The sequence below is a fragment of the Megascapheus bottae genome, chromosome 28 (genome assembly GCF_031878675.1).
Source record: "Megascapheus bottae isolate mThoBot1 chromosome 28, mThoBot2.hap1, whole genome shotgun sequence".
Taxonomy (NCBI): domain Eukaryota; kingdom Metazoa; phylum Chordata; class Mammalia; order Rodentia; family Geomyidae; genus Megascapheus; species Megascapheus bottae.
The window spans coordinates 15,550,918-15,567,984 of record NC_143536.1 but is presented as its reverse complement, the minus strand read 5'-3'; the positions used below and the strand labels follow the sequence as shown (position 1 = coordinate 15,567,984).

Sequence of the window (17,067 nt, the reverse complement as noted above, 5' to 3'; positions counted from 1 at the left end):
GCTTGGAAAGATGGTAGCCTCAAACTCATTCTTCCAAGTTACTAGGATTATAGGTGTAATCCTACAGGAGTTTACATTGAGCTAGCTTATTGAATGGCTTGTTGGTGGGAGATGATACATGGAAGGGATGAGATTGTCCTTTTTTTTTTTTTTTGTCAGTCGTGGGCCTTGAACTCTGGGCCTGAACACTGTCCTTGAACTCGTCAGCTCAAGGCTAGCGCTCTACCACTTGAGCCATAGTGCCACTTCTGCTTTTCTGGTGATTAACTGAAGATGAATTGTATGGACTTTAGTTCTCAGGCTGGCTTTGAACCTCAATCCTCAGATCTCAACCTCCTGAGTAACTAGGATTACAGGTGTGAGCCACTGGTGCCCAGTGAGATTGTCTTTTACGTTCTCTTGGCTGTGCTTATGATTCAGGCCAGCCAAGTTCTTTTCTCTGGTGATGTTAGTATGGTCTTCAAAAACGTGGAGATGAGACTACAGTAGTTTCTATAGTATTTTGATCTCTCATATTTGAGTTCTTATTTAAGAACCTACTAATATAAAGTACTAGATACAGGAAATAAAAATATGTGAGATGGAGCATCTCTCTATTCTATTACCTTGTGGGAAGGCCAACATTAACGGGAATTTCAAGTGTGGTGAGGGCAGTGTCCAGAGGTTGCAGTCGTGGCTCAGAAAGGGAATAGCATCAGAATGGGCTATTTGAACTAAAGGTCCTAGAAGCTAATATTTGTAGGAAGCGTAAGTGTTTGCTCACTGGCCAGGGCTTGCTCCAAGAAAAAAGTGAAAATTGTATCTCCTCACCAAAGCAACGTAAGCTCCTGGGCTGGGTTTGTGAATTCCAGATTTTACCTGACTTAGCCCTACCCTTTCGCCTGAAGTCACCTAAAAAGGTAATCTATCCTGGCATCTGGAATTCCTCATGGTTTAAACTGCTAGGCAGCAGGGATCCAAGTCAAGGAAATAATGTCTTCCTGCTGTCCCTGTCAGAGTTTGTAAAGATGGTACCAGCCAGCCTCTTCACCTTTGTGATCTCCTTGCCACTCTTTGGCAAGGTGTAAGGTGACAGCTTTAAGGGAGAGTAATGCTGTCTTCTAGTCACCTTCTGCACTGTTGACCTGCTGCACTGTGAGGATCAAGAGGATGTTTTCTCTGCCATACTATGTCATGAGCATTATCTGTCAACTTCTTGTACTATAGTTCTTAGGTGCTGTGCAAAAGCATTGGACCAGTGGCCATATAGATGTGCCACATTCAGAGCTGGCAATTTGATAGGGTGGCCTTCCTACAGATTCCCCTCTGGGAGTATACTGTGGTGTTATTCCATGCTCAGTCCTGCGAAGGTGTAGAGGATGCCACAGTCACCACACCGCTGTGCCATCTGAGAAGGTAGAATGCAGCCATAAATTTATAAATCATGCATTTATAAAACATGGTGTGACTTTATCCTTTGAGGTAAGAGTATTGACCAGAGTTGGCCTTGAGCTCCTTTATATCCCAAATCTTTCTTTCAGTGTGGAGGGACAACCCATGTGCTTCGGCTCAGCTGGTCACCTGATGGGCATTACCTGGTATCTGCCCATGCCATGAACAACTCCGGCCCCACTGCCCAGATCATCGAGCGGGAAGGCTGGAAGACCAACATGGACTTTGTGGGGCACAGGAAAGCTGTGACTGTCGTGGTGAGTATGCTTTGCCTCAGAAGTCCTGGCAGCAAGCAGTATAAACCTGAGTGCCTGCTGCAGCCAGCTACATGTACCTCAAGCGTAGGGTGTGGGCTCCCCACAAAGCTTTTCCCAAGCAAGACTGGCTGCATGGATACTGAAGCTATGTGGACTTCTGGTTTGTTTGTTTTGTTTTTGGCAAACTGTCAACTAGTTAATATCACCTGGATCAATGAGTCCTTAGAAACATTGTAGCTCTGTACTTACTTTCAGACCTACCTGAACACAAAACAGCCTAGACACCCACCAGTGTGCTTGTCCCCATGCCCAGCAAAGATAGTCAGGTTCATCCTGTTCATTTAGTCTTGATGTAGATGAAGAGGGCCAAGATAGCTGCTCATCTTTCTCTTATTCTGAGACTGTCACATTCTGGGTAACTTTAACTGAAGAGTGTCCTTATGAATCTATGCAGATTTTCTGTCCTCCTTGAACCTCTATTGTATCATCAGCAATTGAATACAAAAATCACACATGCTTACTGCTGAACTCAGAAACTCTGTGAGGGACTCTCTCTAGTGTGCTGGGAGATAGGTTGGGAGTTGTTTCTATGCTTGGGCAAAGGGTACATGCTTGGCCCTTGATTACTTATTTTTAACCTTTGTTATTTGGCTCCAGAAATTCAACCCAAAAATCTTCAAAAAGAAGCAGAAAAACGGGAGTTCTGCAAAGCCCAGCTGCCCGTACTGCTGCTGTGCTGTGGGTAGCAAGGACCGCTCACTCTCTGTATGGGTAAGCCATCTGAGATTTTGCTGAAGGGTGGAAGGTTTGGGCTGATAGGTGGTAAGCCTAAAATCCTGAAAGGAGGAGAAACCCACTGCTTTTCAGAGTCCTCATTGTATACTTATACCTTGTGGCTTGGGTCATCCCCTCCTCCAAACCTGCAGGCTGTCCTGCTGTGTAGGAAAAAACACTGAAGACCGGGTCTGGACCCACCTAGGAGAAACTACTCTAATCTTCAGCCAAGGCAACTTTGTGTCCAGACTCAAGGAAAACTCCTAAGCAGTCAGTGCCACAGATGGCATATTATGTTTTCTTCCTATTAAAAATACTTTGTACTGATACATGACATTTATAAAATGTATTCACCTGAAATTACATTGTTATATGTTTATTTTAGTGTGACCACTGCCCAGAATACTTCTTGTTCATGCCCAGAAAATATTCCACTCCACTTGCACCCCAGACAGCCACTCTACAACCTCTCTTCCCATTGATAAGTTTTGCTTGCTCTCAGTCCGGGAGTTTGGCCTAGTGGTAGAGTACTTGCCTAGCATGCATGAAGACCTGAGTTGGATTCCTCGGTACCATATACATAGAAAAGCTAGAAGTGGTGCTGTGACTCTAGTGGTAGAGTGCTACCCTTAAGGAAAGCCCAAGGGCGGTGCTCAGGCCCCAAGTTCAAGCCCCAGGAGTAGCAAAAACAAGTTTGCTTGCTCTTGAACTTCATATAAAATGTACTTGTGAGTTGGGCACCAATGGCTCATGTCATCTGAGGATTACAGTTCAGAGCCATCGCAGGCAAGAAAAGACCATAAGACTCTTGTCTCAGAAAGAGTCAGAAGTGGTGCTGTGTGGCTTTAGTGGTAGAGTGCTAGCCTAGGGCAAAATGAAGCTCAGGAACAGTGCTCAGACCCTGCTTCAAGCCCCATGACCAGTACACACACACACACACACACACACACACACACACACACACACACACACACACACACACACACACACACTTACTTGTATAATGATTACTTTTTTGTATCTTAGCTTTTTTGTATGTAAGTATGCCAGAACTGAAACATGTATGCCAGTACTAAAGCATAAATTCAGGTTCTAGGTACCAGCCCTTTCCTTTTTCACTCAAGATGATGTTTTTACGGATTCGGGAGCATAGCCTAGTGGTAGAATGCTCCCCTAGCATGCACAAACCCCTGGGTTCGATTCCTCGCTACCACATGCACAGAAAAAGCTGGAAGTGATGCTGTGGCTCAAGTGGCAGAGCATTAGTCTTAAGGAAAAAGTGTCCAAGGACAGTGGACTCTGAATTTGAGCCCCAGGGCTGGCAAAAAAAAAAGATGACGTTGCACCATTTATCTTTACTACTGGCTTTTTGCTCTTTAATTGGAGTCTTTTAGATTTGTCTACTCAGGCCAGCTTTAACACATGATCCTCAGATCTTACCCTCCTAAAATTACCCTTACTAGAATTACAGGTGTGAACCACTGGTGCCTGGCTAGCATGTTTTTGAGATTTGTGTATGTTGTTGCATTTCACAAGAATTTATTCCTATTATCTGTGTGGTTTTTGAACATACTGTAATTTGCTTGTGTGTTCTTTTGATGGACATTACAGTTGTTTCATTTGCAAAATATGACTAAAGCTGATAGCTTCTTGTGGGCATATGTTCTGTCAGTATTAGGAATTAAGTCCAGCCTGTATGTTTTAGGCAAGTACTCTACTATTGAGCTCTATGAGACAAGGTCTGCTTTGTAGATAATATTGGCCTCCTCTGCCTCCTAAAATACTGCAATTACAGCCATTTACTTCCATACCCAATGTGCTTTCATTTATCTTTAGGTACACACTTAGAATAGAATAACTAAAACTTAGTAAAAAGAAGTGTCTGGAACCAGGTGCCAGTGGCTCATGCCTGTAATTCTAAGAAGCTACCCAGGAGGTTGAAATCTGAAGATCATAGTTCAAAGCCAGCCTGAGCAAAAAAGTTTGTGAGACTCGTTATCTCCAGTTAACAGCTTAAAAGCCAGAAGTGGAGCTAAAGCTGACATAGTATAGAGCACTAGCCTTGCTCAAAAGAGCCCAAAGACAGCACCCAGGCCCCAAGTTCATGCTCCCCCTCTTGGTGGGAGGGGGGGTAGACACAAAGGGCCAGAAACACCAGAAAGAAGGGAGGCAGGATATGGCTCAAGTGGTAGAATATCTGTCTAGCTAAGACTAAGGCCTGAGTTCAAACTTTAGTAATGCCTTACCCCAAGAAAGAACTGTGACAGTTACTAAGTTAGGCTAATGAAGCATTGTTAAGTTCCTTATCACCAAACGCTTGTGTTGCATGACCTCTGCAACTCCACATTCATGCAGGAGGTGCCCATGGCACCAAGTACATACCACCTTATTTAGGGAATTTTTTTGAGGCTTGTACTCTTAATCTGGGCCATGTCCCTGAGCTTCTTTTGCTCAAAGCAAGTACTCTGCCACTTCTAGCTTTCACAGCACCACTTCTAGCTTTTTGAGTAGCTTATTAGAAACAAGAGCCTCATGGAGTTTCCTGCCCAGGCTAGCTTAGAACCATAATCCTCATATCTCAGCCTCCTGAGTAGCTAGGATTATAGGTGTGAGCCACCAGCACTTGGCCTCACACATGGAAATGCTTTATATTAGTAACACTTTATGAACAATAGATTTGGGGTTGAAAGTTACCCACCCTGTGGCTACATTTGTTAAAATATGTGACAAAAATTCTGATGCTGTGTATATTGTGACTTTTTTTTTCCTTTTTTCTTTTTCCAGTCCTGGGGTTTGAACTCAGGGTCTGGGCACTGTCCCTGAGTTTCTTTTGCTTAAAGCTAGCATTCTACCACTTGAGCCACAGAGGCACATCTGGCTTTTCTGTTAATGTGGTACTGAGGAATTGATCCAGGGCTTTTTTTTTTTTAACGTCCACTCTGAAACTTGAACCTGCCTTGTTGATGGTTTAGAATGTGCTGTTTGTAAGGCCCGTTCATGCATCTTAGAATGCTCATGTCAAGTGGTTGGTCACATAGGCCCAGATCTCTGTGATGTCTTACATGCACATTTGTCACCCCATTCATAGAAATGCAATTCAGGTAGGAGCAAGGTTCTTGGGTATAGATTCTAGATAGCTCCAATTTCAGCCTCTTTCCCAAGATTGGGACAGTCTTACTTCTTCTTGGAACACTACTCTTAGACTCAGTAGTTAAGCATTCAAGCATCTTCAGCAACACCCATAGGAGTCCACTATCCTGTGAAAGAACTTTTTCTACCCAGGCCTGTGGCTCAAAGCTGGCCAATTAGCTGAATGTGAGAACTCACTATATAGTTTGGGGCTTGTGGAGTTCATGGCACATATCCACAACATTTGCACGACTACCTAGTGAGCATGTACAAATATTAGGCAGTCAAACAGAAAGTCTTTTTTACTAGACATTCAGTGAAATGCTCACTATGTGTTAAATGAAAAAGCTGGCATAGCTGGGTGCCTGTAATCCTAGCTACTCACGGGGCTGAGATCTGAGCATCATGGTTCAAAGCCAAACCAGGCCTGAAAATCACTGAGACTTTTTATCTCCAGTTAACCATCAGAAAACTAAGAGCAGTGCTGTTGCACAAGGGATAGAGCCCTAGCCTTGAGATGAAGAGCTTAGGGACAGCACTCAGGCCCAGGGTTCAAGCCCCAGGATTGACAAAAAATAAATAAGCAGGCTCAGTGGCTCATGCCTGTAATCCTAGCTGCTCAGGAGGCTGAGATCTGAGGATCAAGGTTCCAAGCCAGCCTGGGCACAAAAGGACCTGAGATTTTTATTTTTTTATTTTATTTATTTATTTATTTTTGCCAGTCCTGGGCTCGAGCTCAGGGTCTGAGCACTGTCCTTGGACTTTCTCAAGGCTAGAGCTGTACCACTTGAGCCTCAGCACCACTTCCGACTTTCTTCTATGTATGTGGTACCGAGGAATTGAACCAGGGTCTTCATACATGCGAGGCAAGCACTTTAACCACTAGGCCAAACTCCCGGCCCAAGGACCTGAGATTTTTATCTCCAGTTAACCTCTAGAAAATGGGAAGTGGGGCTTGGCTCCAGGGTAGGGTGGTAGCCTTGAGCTGAAGAGCTCAGGGACCAGGCCCAGGCCCAGGGGTAGGGTGGTAGCCTTAAGCCTAAGAGCTCAGGGACAGCGCCCAGGCTGAGTTCCAGCCCCATCACCCACAAAAATAAAATAAAGTAAAATAAATAAACTGACCAAAGCTTTTGGGATAGTAGAATGACTTAAGATGAATATACAAACAAGGGTTCATATTAATGAATTTAACCTTTGGTTCTTTTTCTAGCTCACATGTTTGAAACGGCCTCTGGTTGTCATCCATGAACTGTTTGACAAGTCTATCATGGATATTTCCTGGTAAGAAGGACTCTTGTTACAGTGCATAGACAAGGATATGAAGCCATCTGCCCCATTTACAGGCAGTGCAGATCCCAAGGTGCAGTTTGCACACAATTCGATATCTAGCAGTTCTGCACCTGGCGTAGGATGCACCATAGGAAAAAGCTTCTCAGACAAACTAGGATCTGTATATGCTTATGGAAGACTGTCTTATCTAGATGGGTTTTTTTTGGTCGGTCATGGGGCTTGAACTCTGGGCCTAGGAACTGGCCCTGAGCTCTTCAGCTCAAGGCTGCCAACCCTACTCCTTGAGCCACGTGTCTCTTCTGGTTTTCTAGTGGTTAATTGGAGATAAGAGTCTCATGGTCTTTAGTGCCTGGGCAGCCTTTAAACTTTGATCCTCAGATCTCAGCCTCCTGAGTAGCTAGGGTTACTGGTGTGAGCCTGACTTCTGGATGCTTTTAAAAATGATTTTAGAGGAGCAGGAGTTTGGCCTAGTGGTAGAGTGCTTGCCTAGCATACACAAAGGTTCAATTCCTCGGTACCACATAAACAGAAAAGGCCAGAAATGGTGCTGTAGCTCAAGTGATAGAGTACCAGCCTTGAGGAAAAAGCCCAAGGACAGTGCCCAGGCCCTGAATTCAAGCCCCAAGACTGGCCAAAAAAAACAAAAAATGATTTTAGAGATACTGGGCACATATTTTTAAAACTAAAGGATTGCCATTAGCCATTAGGGCATTGTCACCTTTCTTTCTTTCTTTCTTTCTTTCTTTCTTTCTTTCTTTCTTTCTTTCCTCCTTTTTTCTTTCTTTCTTCCTTTTTAAAAAATTTTTTTTCTTTGTGGGGTTTCAGGCTTGAACTCAGCCTGGGCACTGTCCCTGAGCTCTACAGCTCAAAGCTACCACCATGCCCTTAAGCCAAGCCCCCCTTCCCATTTTCTAGATGTTAATTGGAGATAAAAATCTCAGGTCCTGGGGCTGGAAGTTTGGCCAAGTGGTAGAGTGCTTGCCTAGCATGCACGAAGAGCCAGGTTCAATTCTTTGCTACCACATACTTGGAAGAAGCCGGAAGTGGTGCTGAGGCTCAAGTGGTAGAGTTCTAGCCTTGAGAAAAATCCAAGGACAGTGCTCAGGCCCTGAGCTTATTAGGCTCAGGACTGGGGAAAAAAAAAAAAAATCTCAGGTCCTTTTGTGCCCAGGCTGACTTTGAACTTTGATTCTCAGATCTCAGCCTCCTGAGTAGCTAAGATTACAGGCGTGAGCCAATGAGCCACCAAATCACATGTAAGTCCAAGGACAGTGCTCAGGCCCTGCGCCCAAGCCCAGGACTGGCAAAATAAATAAATAAATGAACAAATGAATGAATGAAAAAGTCTCAGGTCCTTGTGCCCAGGCTGGCTTTGAACCTTGATCCTCAGATCTCAACCTCCTGAATAGTTAGGATTACAGGCGTGAGCCACCAAGCCCAGCCTGTCACCCCTCTTTGAACCATTGACATGCTGTCTTCCCCAGGCACTTGCTCCATCCTGCTTACAGCTGTCTCTTTCAGGACTCTGAATGGGCTGGGCATTCTGGTGTGCTCCATGGATGGCTCTGTGGCATTCCTTGACTTTTCCCAGGATGAACTCGGAGACCCCCTGAGTGAAGAAGAGAAGGTAAGCTGGCAGCCTACATGCTGCTTCAGGCTTCCATCAGACCACTTTCTTGTGGGATATATATACACTGTTTAAGTATTGTGGGGTGTTTGCTTTTTAAGATTTTAATCTTTATCTTCTTTGCAAAATAGATGAATAAAAATAAGTCTATTCAGGTGAGAAACAGCTTTCAGAATTAAGAATAACTGGTTTTCCTTCTTTAAATAGTCTCTCCCTCACCCCGGGGAGCCTTTTGCCCTAGAGAGAGCTGGAGTTAGTCCCCAGGGATCCCTCTTCTTGTCACTCTCCCTAGCCCATTGTCTTGTGCTGACATCGAAGCAATTATAAGATTATACTTAGTCTTATTTTTTTTTTCTTTTTTTCTTTTTGTTTTGTCAGTCATGGGGCTTGAACTCTGGGCCTGGGCACTGTCCCTGAGCCCTTCAGCTCAAGACTACCACCCTATAGCCAAAGTCCCACTTCCCCTTTTTTTTTTTTTTTGCCAGTCCTGGGCTTGAGCTCAGGGCCTGAGCACTGTCCTTGGACTTTCTCAAGGCTAGAGCTCTACCACTTGAGCCTCAGCACCACTTCTGGCTTTTTTTCTATATGTGGTACTGAGGAATTGAACCCGGGTCTTCATGCATGCTAGGCAAGCACTTTAACCACTAGGCCAAACTCCCGGGCCCACTTCCCATTTTCTAATGATTAATTGGAGATGAGAGTCTCAGGTTCTTTCGTGTGTGGGCTGGCTTTGAACCTTGATCCTCAGATCTCAGCCTCCTGAGTAGCTAGGATGACAGGTATGAGCCACTGCACCCAGCAACCTTAGTCATTTTTAAATTTTCCTATGTGTCAAAGTCTGGCCTGTGTGCTCTGAATGTATATTTCATTTAAATCACACCAAACCCTTAAAGAAGAAACTGAATAAGGGCCTTATACATGCAGTTAGCATGTATAAGTGCTCTACCAACTAAGCTGTATCCCTAGCTGCAGTAAAATGTGTAAGCAAGCCTATTAAAAATGGAGTCCCGGCCAGGAGTTTGGCCTAGTGGTAGAGTGCCTGCCTAGCATGCATGAAGACCCAGGTTCAATTCCTCAGTACCACATACATAGAAAAAAGCCAGAAGTGGTGCTGAGGCTCAAGTGGTAGAGCTCCAGCCTTGAGAAAGTCCAAGGTCAGTGCTCAGGCCCTGAGCTTAAGACCAGGACTGGCAATAAATAAATAAATAAATAAATGAATGAATGAATGAATGAATGAGACCTATTGGTGCGGTTAATTGGAAAACAAGGATTAGAAGCAAATGATTCCATGATGCCTCATTTCTTTGCTGTTGTTGTTATAAACATGATGTACAAGGGAATTAGTTACATAAGTCAGGTAAGTATACATTTCTTTTTGGTCACCCCTTTCCTCATACTTTCTCCTAGTTTTTCCCTCCCATACCTACCCACAAGTTGCATAATTCATTTTCGACATAGTGTCTAGAGAGTACTGTTGTTGAATTTGTTCACCCCTTCTTGTTTCATACATTGTATTTGACATTCTTTTTATATTATATCTTCTTTTTCTGCTCCATATCTTTTCCTTCTCTCCCCCCTTCCTACTTATTTCTGCAGTTCTTTTCACCCTGAATGCCATAATAAGAGAACTGAGGCATTTGGGGAGGAGGGATTTTTACCTGTTTCATTGATGAGGTAACTATACCTTAGGAAATATCCTGGATCTCTGTCAAGACTATGTGGGACTGAGATGTATAAGAACAAATGAAACTAGGTTGACTGCCTTTGAGTCAGGAGGCCTCCTTTCCTCTGTGCTCTACTTGCAGTGGTGGAGACTATATGCTCTTTTTGAAATAGCTTTGGGAAAGGCTCTGCATTACTTACTATGGAAATAGAACTCTGTGATTCCTACCCACAGACCCTTAGTAATTTCTCATATTGTCTGAAAGAAGTTCTATGAAAGTGCAGGTCAGCAACTCTCCCATTAGTGAAACTCCTGCTTAAGGAAGCTTCCTCTTAACCTAGTTTGGGACCTTCTCACAAGATAGGGGTCTGCCTTGTGCACTGCCCCTAAAATGGGGCCTGACATTCTCTGTCATTGTTTAATAAAGGGATGAGTGTCTTAGTGGCCTTGGGCCACTGCCATCACATACCCAGCTTTGCCTTGTCCCCCCCTTAAGAGAGAAGGTGGAAGCCTATTCAAAACCCCATCAAGGGGCCTGGAGTTTGGCCTAGTGGTAGAGTGTTTGCCTAGCATGCACAAAGACCTGGGTTCGATTCCTCAGCACCACATACATAGAAAAAAGCCAAAAGTGATGCTGAGGCTCAAGTGGTGAAGCTCTAGCCTTAAGAACGTCCAAGGACAGTGCTCAGGCCTGAGTTCAAGCCCCATAAATGGCAAAAAAACAAAACCAAAAAAAAATCTAGCTTACCATTTTCCAAGTCACTGCAGGATCTAAGAAACATTATGGGGAAAAGCTAGGCACCAGTAGCTCATGCCTATAATCCTAACTATTCAAGAGACTGAAAGTCTATGAGACCTTTTTTTTTCAGTCCTGGGGCGTAAATTCAGAGTCTGAACACTGTCCTTAGGTTTTCTCAAGGCTAGTGTTCTACCACTTGAGCCACAGCACCACTTCAGGCTTTCTCTGTATATGTGGTACTGAGGAATCAAAGCCAGGGCTTCATGCACGCTAGACAAGCACTCTATCAATAAGCCACACAGCCAGCCCAGTCTGTGAGAGTTTTATCTCCAGTATACCACCAAAAAGCCAGAAGGAAAGCTGTAGCTCAAGTAGTAGACAGACCACTAGCCTTGAGCACAAAGGATCAGGGACAGAGCCCAAATATTGAGTTCAAGACCCAGCACTTGTACCAAAAGGAAGGGGGAGGGGAAAGAGGGAAGGGAGGTAAGAGGTTAAGGGGAGAAGGGAAAGAGGAGAGACATTAGGAAAACCTGTGCATTCTGTCTTGAGATTCCAAGAGATGAATTTTAAGAGTGAGGGGAAACCAGGATGACAGAAGAAGAAGATTCCAGGTTAAACCTAGGCCCTGCAGGAGTAAATGTCAACATCCTTCACAACTCCCCTTTCTGGGAAGCTGCAGCCACTCTCACCCTGCCAGGATCTTGTGATATAAAGCAGGTATTTGTTAACTACAATTCAGGTTTTGAGCAGAATCTGAATATCTGAAGGTCATTTGCATAATCCTCATCATATTAAAAAGCACTGTTCACTGTAGTGTGCTTTGTACACTGCTCCTCCTCTCCTTAGGTTGTTGCCTAGCTATGGCACAGGACTAATAGGGCAAAGAGAAGAGGACATTCTTTTCAGCAGATCCACAGGAAAGTAGACAGAGGTTTCCCCAATCTGCTGCGCTATGTCTCCCCTTGTCTTAGAGACACTGTGGGTCCTGCCCATGATGGTTGAGGTCTGCTAACAAGAGCAGACTGAGCCGGTGCAGTGGATCACACCTATAATCCTAGCTACTCAGGAGGCTGAAATCGGAGGATCAAGATTGACTGCCAGCTGAAGACCAAAGGACTCTATTTCCAATTAAATTTAGCACTAGAAAACCGAAAGTGGCCCTGAGGCTCAAGGGTTAAGGTGGTAATCTGGAGCTGAAGAGGTAGGGATAATGCCCAGGCCTTGGGGTAGGGTGTAACCTTGAGCTGAAGCGCTCAGGGACAGGCCCAGGCCCAGAGTTCAAGCCCCACAACCGAAGGTCCTTGTAGAACTTTAAGTTAGCAACATGGGCACCCAGATATCAATCAGGATGGTATCTCTTGTAATATAATCTATACCCAAACCATGTAGTGTTTTCTTTTTCTCTTTCTTTTCTTTTTCCTTTTTGTTTTTGTTGTTGTTGTTATGGCTCATATAGTTGAACTCTGAGCCTGAGCACTGTCCCTGAGCTCTTCAGCTCAAGGTTACCACCCTACCCCTGCAGCCACAACCCCACTTCCAATTTTCTAGTGGTTAATTGAAGATAAGAGGCTCTGGTTCTTTAGGGTGAGTGCTGGCTTTGAAGGGCTATCCTCAGATCTCAGCCTCCTGGTAGCTAGTCTTACAGGTGAGAGCCACCACGCCCTGCTCCAGGTAGTATTTTCTTACCACTATTTTACTATTACCCCAGCTATAGATACATAGAATCTGTAATATATCATGAGGGCTTGAGACTTCAATGCATCTTCTGGACAGATAGAATTGAGCACAAAGTGATAGAGAGCTGGTCTATCAATATCAAGCCCTCCTGCTCATAGAGCCAGGAGACTCCACTTTGTATCCACTGGTGGATATCACTGACTGTGGTGATATTCATCCACACACCAAATCAACCGCTTCCTTTTTCTGGCAGAGCCGCATTCACCAGTCCACTTATGGCAAGAGCCTAGCCATCATGACTGAGGCCCAGCTCTCTACAGCTGTCATTGAGAACCCTGAGATGCTCAAGTACCAGAGGAGGCAACAGCAGCAGCAACAACTGGACCAGAAGACTGCCACAGCCAGGGAGATGGGCTCAGCTTCCTCAGTAGCAGGCGTTGTCAATGGAGAGAGTCTGGAAGATATCAGGAAGGTGAGGGTTTGTCCCATAACACTGAGGATGGGGCAAAGGGAACACAGGTAGGAAGGCAATCTGACACAGGCAGCCTGAAGAGAGAACAAAGATCCAGCCATTGGTATGAGTGGAGAAGTGTATATGTTGAGCCTGAGTTAGCTGGGACCAGTTGTCCATTGCCTTCATGGGGGTACTAACAAGGCTGAAAGCATCTGTATCAGCAGGTGCAGGTGGCTCATGCCTGTAATCCTAGATATTCTGGAAGCTGAGATTTAAGGAAGATCTAAGCTGAGTTCAAAACCAGCCCAGGCAAGAAAGTCCATGAGACTCTTTCTGTCCAGTTACCACCAGACAACAGGAAGTGGTGCTGTCTCAGCAGGGTAGATCATTGACCTTGATCAAAAGAGCTCAGGGACAGTGCTCAGGCCCCGAATTCAAGCATCATGAGAAACCAAAAAATAAATAAAGCACCTTAATCAAAGGCCTTGTTTTAGGGAGCTTAAGAGGAGGTTGTCTTACAGGAAACCCAAGTATTCACCTGCTCATCTTTCTAGGGAATTCTACATGCTGCAATAGTAGATCATTGGCTCTGCCTTGGAAAGATTTCTGTGGCTCCACTTCATCTGGAATTCTTCATTTTACTAATACAAGTGGGGAATTAGAGATATGTCGAGAACAGGGCAGGGCGTGTTGAACTCACCCACATAACTAAGTCATCTCCAGGAGTTTGTGTTAATTGGTGGACTTCCTCTAGGTGATTCAGACAGAAAATGTGATTGGGAGCCTTTAGTGGTTGAGTTTTTTTTGTTTTTGTTTGTTTGTTTTTGCTAGTCCTGAGGCTTGAACTCAGAGCCTGAGCACTGTCCTTGGGCATTCTCAAGACTATAGCTCTACCACTTGAGCCACAGCACCACTTCCAGTTTTTTCTGTGTATGTGGTACTGAGAAATTGAACCCAGGTCTTCATTCATGCTAGACAAGCACTCTACCAGTAGGCCAAACTCTCAGCCCCTAGTTGAGTCTTTAGTTAAGAAAATCCATTTGAGCCAGGCATGGTGGCTCACCCCTGTAATCCTAGATACTCAGGAGGCTGAGATCCGAGGATCAAGGTTCAAAGCCAGCCCAGGCACAAAAGGACCTGAGACTCTTAATCACTAGAAAACGGGAAGTAGGGTTGTGGCTCAAGAGATAGGGCAGTAACCTTGAGCTGCAGAGCTCAGGGACAATGCCCAGGCCCAGTGGAAGGGCAGTAGACTTGAGCTGAATTGCTCAGGGACAGTGCCCAGGCCCAAAGTTCAAGCCTCACGATCCAGAAAAAAAAAAAGAAAAAGAAAGAAAATCCATTTGAAAGAAAGTCACCAATTTAGTGACAAAAGTTTGTCTCACAAAGGTCTTAGTTCTTTGGGCTCATTATAGAACTTCAGACTGTCAGGTGGCCAGCTTGGCATATGCTTAGAGCTCTGAGAATCTGCTTCTCCTCAGCCTGTGGTGCTGATCTGAGGTGGAAGTTCTTAGAGCTGGTTTGGTTAGCCTCAGTGTACTTTAAAAAAAAGTCTGTAGAAGGGGGAGTTAGAATACATTTCCTTAAAGGCCTTAATTTCCCAAACCCATCATAGTAAGTTATGATTGACATACGAAAAGCTATACATATTTAACATTTACTATTTGACAATAAATCAGACACCAAAGCACAAATAGTACTGGTAGAGCTATTATGAGAAATCTAAATTAATCAAATTCACAGAGCAGATTAGAATGACAGGTAGCAGGGGTCCTGGGAGGAGGAACTGGAGATCAAGTGGAGCACAGTACCATTTATTCAGGCTCGTTAACAATCCTGTATCATATGCTTAGTTTGCTGAGAGCTTATGCTAAATGTTCTTATCACAAAACGAAAAAGAAGCAACTATTTAAAAACAAAAAATTGGGAGCCAGTTGGCAGAAACGTTTCCATTCACTTATTCATTTATATGACTTTACTTTCCCAGAACCTTTTGAAGAAACAAGTTGAAACACGGACAGCAGATGGTCGGAGAAGAATCACTCCACTCTGCATAGCACAGCTGGACACTGGGTACTCATTCATTCACCGAACTTTCTGTGACCTTCTCTGGGAGGTCTTCCTCTCTGCTTTAGCCAGTTAGCACTTTCTTAGTTAGGGTCTCACAGACTCCTGGGCCAACCTGTCTCCTACAGTGTGGAAGCAAGAGTGTCAATGCCAGCCTCCCCGAAGCCTCAAAGGCTCATCCTCCTCCCAGAGTTCTGTGCACTTGAGTCCTATGGAAGGAAAGAGGCCTGAGAGCCTAGGCCAGATTGCCTCCTCAGGCTAGTGCCCTTACTGTACTCACTGCTGCGAGCTGCCAGAGAACACGCAGGAAAAGAAGCCACACTGATTTATTCTCTTCTTCTTTTAAAATATACCTCCTTTCTGATTTTTGAAAGGTACATATGCACATTGCTGAAATTTTAGAAAATAGTAAAGTCCATGGAGTATTAGCATTCTCCATAATCCAGTCTCTGTGAACATTTTAATGTCTATGTTTCAGTCTTTTCCCTACTTGTTCCTACCTTTGACCTTTTGTTCACTTAAGTGGTTCTCTGCAGCATTTGCTCACTGCCTATCCAGATTCCTGTCCTGTGAATGCACCAGGAGTTACTAAACTGCTTCTTAACTGCAGTCTTGGAGTTTGTATCCAGTTTTTTTGTTGCAAAAATTTTTGTTATTATAAATAAGTCTTTGCACACACTATGACTGTTTCCTCAGAATAATTTCTAGAAGTGCAGCTGGGCAAAAAATAAGGCTCTAAGACACATTTTCCAGCAGAAGTCTGAATGCCTTCCTCATTTGCCCTTGTCTCCATATCTGTAGTCATGCTTGCTTTTGTACTTTTGTTCTCCAGAAATGACATATGTTGATTCAGAGGATATAAAGACCTGTGGGAAAACAGCAGACTTCCATTGTCAAGGCACCTAACCATACCTTTTATGCTTACAAGGCGATCTTAGTACATTGCACTTGTCCATTCATGAGCTACTCCAAATCTTCCTTGAAAGCTAAGAGACTTTGATCTATTTAATATGCTGACCCTTCCTTTCAGGTTAGATATGAAAGCACAGAGGACCCAGGTGGTAGATGCCTGGTCAAAATCAGGTCCCATGACTCCCTTTTTCTTCTAAAATTTCTATTTTGTGCTGATCCTGGGACTTGAACTCATGGCCTACACACTGTTCCTGAGCTTTTTGTCCTCAAGGCCAGCATGCAACCACTTGATCCATAGCTCCATTTCCAGCCTTTTTTTTAAATGTAATTGGAGATAAGAATCTCACAGACTTTCTTGTCCAAGCTGGCAATCCTCAGATCTCAGCCTCCTATGCAGCTAGGATTACAAGCATGAATCACTAGTGCCCAGACAGGACCTTTCTTCCATTATGAGCTTATAGGAATAAAATTACTGCCTAGCTCTTACTATTACTATCACATGATACCAAATGTGCTTTGAACACTGCTGGACCTGGAGCAGTAAGGGGAGATAGTTCTGGCGGTGGTTCCACTATTGTTCTGTGGGTCTTGCTAAACCTTCCATGGTGAGCAAGAAGGAGACAAGTGACTTCATGACTGGCCTGGAGCCATTTGTTCTGGCACCAAAACTTTGTGTGTGTGTGTGTCTGTGTGTGTGTGTGTGTGTGTGTGTGTGTGTGTGTGCGCGCGTATGTGTGTGCGTGCGTGCACACTCGCACACATATGTGCATGAGTGCATGTGCACACCCATAGTAAAACCTGAATTCAGCCTTAAGTTCTCATTCCACTTTTTTCTCATGGCTGGTACTCTTATCACTTGAGCCACACATTCCACTGCCAGTATTTTGCTGGTTAATTGGAGATTTGTCTGCCCCAGCTGGCTATGAACCATGATCCTCAGATTTCAGCCTCCTGAATAGTTAGAATTATTGTATTTGCCACCAGCACCTGGATAATTGCTTTTTTGTTCTAAAAAGTGTTGTCTCCTCCCCTCCCCCGCCCTTC

At 44.3% G+C, this 17,067-nt stretch overlaps 1 protein-coding gene across 4 annotated transcripts in view; it reads left to right on the top strand.

Annotated features, from left to right (window-relative positions):
- Positions 1-17,067, top strand: part of Hira (histone cell cycle regulator) — a 101,351-nt gene that overhangs the window by 43,694 nt on the left and 40,590 nt on the right. For all 4 annotated transcript variants that reach the window (XM_090320619.1, XM_090320620.1, XM_090320621.1 and 1 more), the window contains 6 exons: positions 1,521-1,688; positions 2,346-2,459; positions 6,802-6,872; positions 8,403-8,508; positions 12,844-13,062; positions 15,032-15,117. In XM_090320619.1, the coding sequence (XP_090176745.1) occupies positions 1,521-1,688; positions 2,346-2,459; positions 6,802-6,872; positions 8,403-8,508; positions 12,844-13,062; positions 15,032-15,117 (764 nt within the window). The remainder of the gene's footprint in view (positions 1-1,520; positions 1,689-2,345; positions 2,460-6,801; positions 6,873-8,402; positions 8,509-12,843; positions 13,063-15,031; positions 15,118-17,067) is intronic.